The sequence below is a fragment of the Morone saxatilis genome, unplaced genomic scaffold, assembly GCF_004916995.1.
Source record: "Morone saxatilis isolate NCDOM2014 unplaced genomic scaffold, NCSU_SB_2.0 Contig17, whole genome shotgun sequence".
NCBI lineage: Eukaryota > Metazoa > Chordata > Actinopteri > Moronidae > Morone > Morone saxatilis.
Genome location: NW_023339729.1, coordinates 21,276,794 through 21,287,701, shown reverse-complemented (window position 1 = coordinate 21,287,701; position 10,908 = coordinate 21,276,794). Strand labels below are relative to the sequence as shown.

Below are 10,908 nucleotides of genomic sequence, written 5' to 3'. Positions count from 1 at the left end.
CCATCTTGGTAGTCCTGAATCTGATGGCTCCCAAGCTGATGCAAAAATACCTGGAGCGCTGATGTGATGGCACCCACCTGTCACTTAAAGCGACCAATCCCTTAATTATACATAACTTTAAGCCTTAATATAATGTAAACAGGTGATTTATATAAGTATTAACCCCCTGCACAGTTATAGCTGAGTTTAGCTTTAGAGACTTAAACTTCCTGTTGTACCAGGCTGTAAAATGTTTATTTCTAATGTAAAGTTAATATGGATCCTTATGGAGATTGACTCTCTTCTGTAGCCTCAAGTGGCTGTTGGAGGAACTGCACTTGGTTCAGACATTAATGTGAACTATGATAACTTTGGTGATCTTTTAATGTTTCATCTATCTTTAAATTATCCAACACTTGCACAAAGTAATGACATTCCCATCAGCCTCAGCTGTAGGCCGACTCTGTATTTAGTGCTAATTAGCAAATGTTCGCACGCTTAAAGGACCAGTGTGGAGGATTTAGTGGCCTCTAGTTTCAGATTGCGACTACATGAACATCTATGTCGTCCGTATTTGACGACCTAGGAATGAAAACGGGCTGTGAAGAGTGTAGGAGGAACTTCTCAAGGGTCCTTTCTACAACCAGTGTTTGGTTTGTCCATTCTGGGCTACTGTAGAAACACGATGGACTCCATGCAAGGCAGGCCTGTAGATGCGTTTGTAGATATAAACAGCTCATTGTACGGTAACAAAAACACTACAATTCATAGATTCAAGTGATTATACACTGAGGAAAACATACTTCCTAATATTATAGTCTCCTAAATGTTACACACTGGCCCTTTAACTGAGACAGTGAACATGATAATAAAAGTTACACCTGCTAAACATTGTTATCATCGTCACTGTGAGCCTGTAATCTTGTTTTATATTTATCTCCACACTGTATGAAGTTCTATCTATTTTACCAATAAATTATTTTAGTGTCCTGGGTTTATTTCACTGTTAGCCTGACTTGTCTCATCTAAGAGTCACCAAATGTTGCCCAAGCTCTCTGAGAACTGATTACCGCTATGAGATGGAAGTGGCATAAAGCCCATTTGTGATGTACTGATAATATTCAACAAACCCCAACCATCGTGTTGAAACCTGCTACCACCATATTTCGGCTTGTTAGATGGAAAGAAAAGATTGTAGGGTCCTTTAAAGGCAACAGCCTTCGCCCATAGATAATCATAACAGCATGACCCTCACATTCACTATTTTACTACAAAGAGTGACTTATGATCCCCGCTGGAGCTCGTATCAGGAAACAGATCAACAAACAAAAAGGTGCTGCACATTCAGAGTTATTTTAAGCTCATCATTTTTTCTGAAGAGATTTCTGATCAGCTGGAACTCTCTCTTTCTTTTTTCCCCCTTTTCCCTTAAAGTTTGTTCAGCTTCCCCCTCACTCGCTCTGTAGGTCTGCATACCTAACCGGCAGGAATGCGATTGTGCTGCAGCTGAGGAGCCCGTCAGACTTGTGGTGACAAGCACACAGTTGATTGCATCACATCCGAGTGAGTTATCTGAGTGAGTCTGAGGGTGTGTTTGTGAGTTTTTTTCTTTTTTTCTTCCCTTCCATTTAACATGTTAAGTCAGATCAGGAAGTGTGATGCTGTGACAGTAGAGAAGGAAGCGGGCACACAATGGCACTATGTCTGCCTCTTGGTCTGGTAGCATGAGAGGCCCCCGGGTGAAGACCCCTCTTCTGCTTCTGTTGTTGCTGCTGCTGAGCGCTCTGACTCAGACAGGTAGGACTTTCTTTCCTTTTTTAACTCTCTGAATTAAGACCCACTTTCCTGCCTCCTCCCTGCTTTCTCTTGTGTGCTTTAGTTAAACCTTTCTGACTCTGTGACTGCGAGTGTTCAACTTCTAGGCTGGAAGTAAAAAAAAAAAGGGTGTTCATTACTGATACTGTTTAACTTGAATATACTGAACAGCATATAGAGCTGATAGATTAAATAGGATAGCTTAAGGACCCAAAGTACTAAAATAGTGTGTTCCAGTTTGGCTTTATCTTACTACAATATGCTTTTTTTTTGTTTAGAAACCTAACACTTCCTGAATTTCAAAATATACTGCTCACTGAGATGTATAAATCCTCTTTAGAACTTATATATTATAGTCTATTACTGGAAATCTTGAGCAACAGAAAAACTCTGCTCACAAAGTCAAATCTTGTTCAACGTGACAAAGCCTGCCGGGAACAAATTGCTCAACGCGTCGAGTATCTCAACCTCCTCCTCGCCATCCAGAAGGTGAATTTAGCAACAGTTTGTATTTTATTTTGTAACAGAAACTTGAAATCATGTTCACGGAAGTCTGAAGTTCCTGTATGGTCTGACAGTTAATCCCTGCAGAAATAACTGTTCACTTGTGTTGTTTCACTTTTAATGTGAATGCTGCACGTGTTTCCTTTGACTTTACACTTCAGTGATATTAAGTGCAACAATGTAAAGTAATGAGAGGTGTTTGAATTTGCAGTGTTATGCCAAGATGAAGATGCGAGTCCAGTGCCAGAAGTTGGGGAAGAAGAAGTCCAAGAAGACGGTGCAGTCCCAGAGGAAGGCGCAGAGGAGACAGGTGAGACGTGAGAAATAAAATAAATTACAGAGATTATTATTCCACATGTGGCCAAAAGTATGTGGACAGATGCTCGTGTACTGGGGCTGTTTTTCAGATCTTTATCTGTTTATTTCTTTTTTTGTTTTTTTCCCCAAAAGTAGTTTAATTTAAAGTATCTTGAGTCCAAACATGTAAAATGCCCACTACATTGGCAGTGGTGGAAAGTAACTGTAGAGTTTTCAGCTCCTTTATACTTTGACTTTATTAAATTTCAGAGGAAATATTAAACTTTTTACTCCACTACATTTATTTTACAGTTACTAGATACTTTTCAGAGTAACAATTTACATAAAAAAACATGTGAGCTTATAAAATACAGGGAACTGTTGAAGATTAAATTAGTGGTTTAGTAGTAGGTGTGTCTGACATTTAGGTGTCACATAAACAATTTAGTTTAATTTAGTTTTTCAAGAAAAACACAAATCTGTGTAGCAAAGTGGTTTTTTCTTCTTTCTTCTCCCACTAATCATCTCACAACCCCTCAAATTTATCTCCTAAGTCCTTTAAAGGGGCCTGACCCATTGGTTGGGAACCACAGCACTAAACTTCCAGACTGTAAATAAAAGAGGTAATTTAAAAAGTAGCTCCACCATGAGCTGGCTACAACACTTCTCTCTATTGATGCATCCGTATTAACAATCTAATGTCAAATGTAATAATATATCAGTTTCTACCAGGGTTGCTATGAGACAGGAAACAACTTTAAAGTGCTTGTTTGGATTTACCGAGCAATAAAGAGGATCTTAAAAGTGTTTTGATTTAGCCCATCTGGAGTGGTGGCCAGAGGCTTTTTTTAAAATATTTTTTTTCATATTCATCATATGAAGCATTTTATTTGGAACATTAAAAACTTTTTACCATTATCAATTGTTTTCTACTGATAAAAGACATCACTACATTTGCATAATTGAATATGTTTTCAATATAAAGGATTAATGAATTATTTCCCCACCTATTCCCTGGTGGCATCTAACCTTATTTCTACTGTCATCTAATTAAAGTAAGTCTTTGTCTGGTACTGTGATGGGTTAGACTGATATATGTGAGTTATTCACCCTTCCTTTTCAAATAATTTGTTGTTGAAAAGTGCTTAAAATCATTACAAAAAAGCAACTTAAGTAATATTTTATAATGCAGTATTTTAAATCAATGTACTGGTACTTTTACTGGTACTGTCATTTATTCCTTTTATGAGACAAACTTGGTTAACCTTTGATTTTGGTAACTCTGTCTCTGTGAGGGACACCATTTGCTCCACAGTCTGGTTTAAAAAGTGTCATATAGGTTTATTTATTTTATGCCTGCACCTTGAAACACTTCGCATAAGCTGTCAAAACAGCTCATTATATGTCCGTGGTTTTGTAGTGAGATGATCAACAGTCACATACGGGTGCAATGTTTGTATGTCCACATACTTTTGGCCATGTACATTGAATGGGTCACTCACTGTGGACATTGGGGCATTGTGATGAACTTTACTCTCTGTTCAGAACCAGAACCAGAACCAGACCCAGAACCAGAACCAGAACCAGAACCAGACTGTGAACCAGAACCAGACCTAGAGGTTGTTCCTAAAATCACTACAGACGAGGACGTTACAGGTCAGTCCACTACACAGTTTATTCTTCACGGTGCTGAAAAACCTCTTTTGAAGAGTTTATTCTTCAGCATTTTATATCTTATCAAAAGTAAATTGTATAATTATTTTGTTTCCAGATGAAAAGACCACAGAAGAAGATAATGGCTCAGGAGACACCCAGGACACTGGTGGTACGTTTGACCAACCACGACCTAACATCACAGAAGTCATGTATTACTTAATCATTAAACCACCATAACTGTCTCCTAACCGCTCCAGAAACAGAAAATGACCCCAATATGACCAACACACAAGAAGACGAGGGTTTGAGCTTAATCATCATCCTGATCCCTGTGGTGCTGGTGGTGCTAATCATCGGCATGATAGTGTGCGCCATTTTCATCAACCGCAGGTGGAACAAAAAAGGAAGAAATCAAGGTATGTCCGTCACAGGAGGCAAACACTTTAAAGGGTCAGTTACGAATACAGAAACAGAAAAAAACTTCCCAACTTAAACAAAAATAAAATTGTAGTGGTGACAAGTACAGTAAAAAAGTAAAAGCAGGGTCCCAGTTAGATCCCATTTACTGGCCTGGTGTGGCTAGGCAGATAAATGCAGGTTTCAATTAGAGGCCTGGTCTGGATTCTATAGAAATTCTCTGGATGTATTCAACCTTTTAAAGCCCACCAGGTTATCGTCTGGATCACCTTTTGTCAATATCGACATAAACATCAGTCCCTCAGTTAATTTTACAGAAACCATCAGCATCAAAGTGTCAAGTGATCATATTAATGATGATTTGTAAACGATAGCTTTGATAGTTATTAAGAAGCTTAATTTCTATGTTATATTCCATTACAATACTGGTTTAATTAAACAATTTGATAGCATTATCCATCTTTGCTGAGCAAGAGTTTTATGTAAAAGAAATTAGCCTGTTCCAAATAAAAGCCTTGGCTATTAATTGAATTTGTGCGGTAATATTAAAATCATCATAATGAAAAAATACCTCTCTTTTTTTAGACTTTATTTAATCCTTGTTTGGATCTTTTAAGTTAAAGATAAACTACTGCAATCTGCAATTTTGTCATAATAAAAATGACTAAGCCATGTTCTCTTCTCATAGAGCTGAGACAGGAGGATCCATATCTGGATGGGTCCAGTACAGAGAAGGTGCCAATGTAAGTATCGAGAATGAGTTGTTTCTTTGTTAAACAGATGCTAAGTTAAAGGACACGAAGCGTGTAAAATTAGACCTATTTTAATGTCAAATGCAGAGTCGGTGTTTATGCTCAAAGTGTAATTTCCTGTTTAAAAAACAGTGCAAAGGATGCTAGAGTTTCATATTCATACAAGAGTCATATCTTGTGGTTTGCCATCATGCTCCAGCAGTATTTGCTTCACTATTAAAAACTCGAGCTGAAGACAGTATAGTCGCCTTTGAAGTCTTCACTGGAAGCAGCTGTGAAACTGTGAACACATTGTTGTATAAAACGCAACAAATTCACTGAGATTACAAATCCGTAACAACAACATACCATAAAGAGTTAGACAATTAATTTAAACAAAACTGTCAATTGTCTTGTATACCAATACGAAACAGTGGGAAGTATAAAGTAGCCTACAAAGACTTAGTTACTGTACCTAAGTATTTTTTTCAAGTTTCTGTACTTTACTTTCTGACAACCTTTTACTTTTACTCCATACAGTTGTACAGAAATATCAGTACTTTCTACTCCTTACAAAACCGGCTTGTTACTTTAGTTTGAATGAATTTGAGGGGAATTATCTATTTTCGCATGCTTCCCAACATCAACACTGATTCATGCAAAGTATGCTTTTATACTTTGAGTACATTTCAGAGCCTGTACTTTCTCACTTTTACTTGAGTTAAGAAATTGAAGAGTCTTTTTAAGCATCTGTTCTTCTACTTCAGTAAAAACATGTGTATTTTTGCCACCTCAGACTATAACAAGTGACATGACAGCATTAGATCATCATAGGAAGTTGCCTAATATAGTGAACACGAACACAAAAAAGAAAACAAATCAACAATCAGATAACTACAAAGAGATACCAACGAATAACACTCAAACAAGGACATTTGGGGAGTAGCAGAAGAGTAAAAAGGTTTGTTGAGTAGGCTTGTTTGGTCAGAGAACTGAGTTGAACATTCTGTTGCTATAGAACCTGTTATATTTTTGTGTGTGTTTGTCTTATTTGATTTTCTAAACACTTTGTACCCTCCAGGCCCATGTTTGAAGAAGACGTGCCCTCTGTACTGGAGCTAGAAATGGAAGAGTTGGACCAGTGGATGAAAAAGGATGGTAGGTAGTTTTTAAATAAAGATACATGTAATGGGGCCTAAAGTGCCTTAAAGCTGCAGTAACGTTAGGTAGATTTTTAGAAAAATAACTTATTAAATCATATTTGCTGAAACTTTCCCGATATCCTGACAGTAGTACATAGGACGGGTCATCTTCTGATACCATTAGTCTAATATATAATGAAAGTTTCAGTTAAAGTTATCTCCTGCAGCTTTAATTTATGCCTGTAAGTGGCCTGTCCAGCAAAGGACAAATGCCTATGTGACATGTAACGTTAAGTCTACTCTTGCATATTTACCTCGCCCAAAAAATGAGCCAGTAGTGTTTGCACAATGTCACTTAGCTAACTGCTTGACTTCAGGAAGTTAGGATCATTGTGAAATTAACATTAAGCACAAAACAACTACATAATTTTTTTGAGTATTTCTTATTTAGTCAGATTACTATGTCATGCTTTCACAAAGAAATTAATTTAGCTTGCAGATCATATGTGGGTGTAGTCCGTATACCTGCTTATACGCTGGACTGCAACATACTAGAAGATATAAGATATGTAACATAAAAATATCACAGTGAATGTTGCTACTGAGAAATGTTACAAACCCTAGCGGGCATTCATTACCCACGTCGAGTTGGATTACACACTTTGAATGTGGTTGTCTGCTGTGAATGTTACTGAAATGGGCCACACTGACCAAAGAATATCTCTCATAGCTCGTTCATTGTTGATCAATGTCTGCATCAGACTGTCACAGTTAATTCTGTTATTTGCTTTTTTTTCCTCATTTATCTTTTTTTAAAATTATTATTCTTTTATGTGTATTTGGAAGCGAAACAGTGACGGCTGGTTGGACTCTGTTATAATTATTGTTGTAAAGATGTTCCCCATTGTTCTATTTGTTCATACGAGACTGCTAAATGACATCCTTTGTGACTAATTGTCTGTTCTGAGATGAAAACCAGAAATGAAGCATCAAAAATTGGAAAACGGGAACATTTCCAACAGTAAGAAGTATATGGGGGAGTTTATCCAGCAGAGGTCACTGTTACTCTAATTGTTAAGAATGAGCCTGAAACCGTCTAGTCAGTTTATCTCATACTGTATATTTCTTAGTACTTTACTCCTTATGAAAATTTGTTTGTAATATATAAGTAAGCGAATATAAGTAATCTCATAAGTTTTTATATTGTATTCTTTGGTCTAGGTGAGACAACAGAGGACACCAAACATGAATAAATCTATTTATGGTGAGCAATACTTTACACTTATTAAATTTAACTCCAGTTTATGAGCACATATAGATTTTATTCAGTTTCTTGTCACACATCCCTCATGATCACACATCTCTTTTAAAACCTTTTAGTAATAAAATGTGCGATTCCTTTAATTCCTCAACTCTAAAATTTTGTTTTCTGATATCAAAAACAAATATAAATGCATAAAATAAAGTGCACAAGTATACCTTAGCTTCACTCTTTGTTAATATATTCTCTCCTGCTCCTCTGTGAACCTGAACCAGTTTGTTTGGCACCGATGACTAAATGATAACAGCCACCGTGTCACAGTCAGTAGCAATGTGTCACAGTGTGAGCAATTAATCATTAAGCAACGTTCCTAAAAGTGTGAATACAATCTAATGATCTATCTCATTGGGAATACACTCAAAATAATAATGTCATTATCTATTTGCCTCAAAATATTCGTAATATACACAATAAAGCAATAAAGCTAACACAACAGAGACTAACAGTGTCCTTTTTTCTGCCAGCCTCTGTTTGTTTTGATGCACCAGCTGGTTTCAGTATAGCTGTGACTGATGAACTGTGACCCTTTCGTCATTACACATGGTACTGTTTGAAAGCACAAACACTCCTAACATCTGTTAGTGATTACAACAGGCATGCATGGAAGTGTGGTGCAACTTAACCCTGGGATAGTCTCCTTACTGGAAGGACTGGATAGGCGAGGTCAAGGTCCACTATGAACTGTTGACCAACGCCATTTACACACTGCTTTTTCTCAGGATTGCGTTTCCAACACTGTGCATGGGTTAGAGGGTACTTTCATTCAACAGAGAGCGCTCTGTACACATTGGGTTACACAAGAGAACTCAAAACAGAAGTAAATGTAATGTTACTGCCGCTGTGGTTGCACAATGTGATGCCATCGACTGCAGCAGCTGTGCCCTGTTTAACAGACCTGTGAAATTCCACAGTAACTTAAACACAATAGTGGATCTAATTAAAGAATTAAAGCGCACACACAGTGTTGTTGAAACTGCTTCAAAAGTGAGTTTTGCAACCCAGCAGTTACTTTGCATTGGAAGAAGTTGGTAGACATACTCTCAAAAAAAACAAATGGTTTGTTAAAGCTCTTAGGAAAAATGTGTTCACGCCAGATTTAAGGAAAATAACAAAATGGCACTGTACAGCAGGGATGGAAATAAGTCGAAAGACAGCAAAAAACCCACTTTAAACTGGGTTTATTGAAAAAATGTTGTGTTCAAACTGCATTAATTGATTTTTTTGGCCACTTAGGAGCAGCACAATGAGCTGTACTGACATGGTATAACCTTATGCTGTGCTTTCATTTGGAGTTGTGTTTCTGATTACATGATAAATCCAATATTAACTCTCCTTTAAGCTGGTCTCTACTAACTTTCTGCTAAATGTGCCACTATGTTCTCTAGCATTTAGTGCTGGGCGAGTAATGTGCAGTGGATTTATTCTGGCTGCTGTCAGCTGCAGCTAAAAAACAAGGTTGACAAAAGTAGCTGTGGGGAACTGCAGAGTCAGGCGATAATTCTTTGTGTGTTTGTTGAGTGAACTTTTATACTTAACACATAATAATTCAACCCATTGCTCATATAAATAATATTGATTAGTGCAGCTTTAAGTGTTTAGTCTACCAGCAAAACAAAATGTAGCTCAATATCCACAGGAAAGCAGGATCAATATCTCTGTCCATCTTTAGAAAGTAGAGAGGAAACACTACAATTTTTAAAATCATTCAAATATCTTTTTAATAAATAAACGTTTTCAAGACTTAATACTATTTAACATGACAAATAATGATGTCCAGTGTTAAAGGTACATCAGATCACAGCCAAGTATATGTCACAGATGAGCCGGCCAACACCCTATCCATGATTTGTGCCTGAAGCGTAAAGTTGTGTTGTGTTTCGTTCTGCTGCTGGAGCTTGTTCAGGTCACGGGTTTGTGATGTCCATGGCGATTCTTCCTTGATGCTGTGTGACCAACACCCTTTTTATTTGTGTGGAGGCTGATGACGCCAGTAGTACTGCTATGGATCAACTGTACAGTCAGTAAGAGTGAGAGGAATCGACTGGACATGCCTTTTGGGAGAAAGTTCCCCTCTAACGGTGACTTCATCTCCAGGACGTTCTTATCTTCTATCTCTCTGAACTCTGCCTCACTTTACACAGGTTTTGGACCAACCAGAACCTGTTTTCTTTTACCTTAAAGACTCCTCCTCTGGTGTGAAGTTTAAACGAGAGAGTTTGGGAATATGTTTCCTTGTTGTAATTTCAGTTTCCTTATCGTTTGCTGTTGAAGAGTGAAGAGGTTGTTTCAGCCTCTCAGATGCCTGTTAATACATTGTCATGTTATTTCTGTGTTGTTGCCACTACATTGCACTTGTAATATGCATATTTATTATGAGTTAAGCATTGAAGTTTGCATGTTTTCATTCGAGCACTGTTTATATTTATGAAGGTATTTATATGTTTATTTCTATTTAATTATGTTAAATTTGTACAGAACCACTGATTCAGTGAGAGTTGTGAAGTTGCACTGTGGACTCATGTCACCACAGTTCAGAGATTAGTAAGGAATGACCTCTCTCTCTCTCTCTCTCTCTCTCTCTCTCTCTCTGTCTCTGATTTCTTTACTGCAGGTTAACAAAGGACTCTCTCCCAGTATGCAAAGACACACAGTCTTTAATGCACTGTTGCCAACTTGGATGTTCTGAACTTCCGGCAACATTTGTGACCACAGGAACGAATTCGACTGCCAGGAAATAACACTGAGACACTTAAAGGACACTTATAAACATTTTTTTCATTCTTACAGCAAAACGATCCGCAAGTAAAGTCTTCAGTGGACATCAATGTGCAAAGATTGGGTCAAAACTTGTTAAATTGTGGCTCTTTTGTTAGGAGAGTAATCAGTGTTGTGCTTTCACATATTGTTTCTGTCACGCTTTGCCTATTTTGATTGTATTGTTTGTTTTACTGTCAAGCAGTAATCAGTTATGTGAGGTAAATGTGCAGTATTTTTTGTCTCAATAATCAGCCAGAGTGAAAAGTATTAAGTTTAAACCTAAAAAAAA

At 37.3% G+C, this 10,908-nt stretch overlaps 1 protein-coding gene across 1 annotated transcript; it reads left to right on the top strand.

Moving 5' to 3' along the window:
- The first annotated feature begins 3,673 nt into the window (after positions 1–3,673).
- On the top strand, positions 3,674–10,908 carry tmem154 (transmembrane protein 154). The gene is made up of 8 exons (XM_035659765.1): positions 3,674–3,677; positions 4,141–4,251; positions 4,367–4,420; positions 4,509–4,667; positions 5,357–5,411; positions 6,481–6,557; positions 7,763–7,805; positions 10,474–10,908. The coding sequence occupies exons 1-7, from the start codon at positions 3,674–3,676 to the stop codon at positions 7,792–7,794; spliced, it is 492 nt and encodes a 163-aa protein (XP_035515658.1). The 3' UTR covers positions 7,795–7,805; positions 10,474–10,908.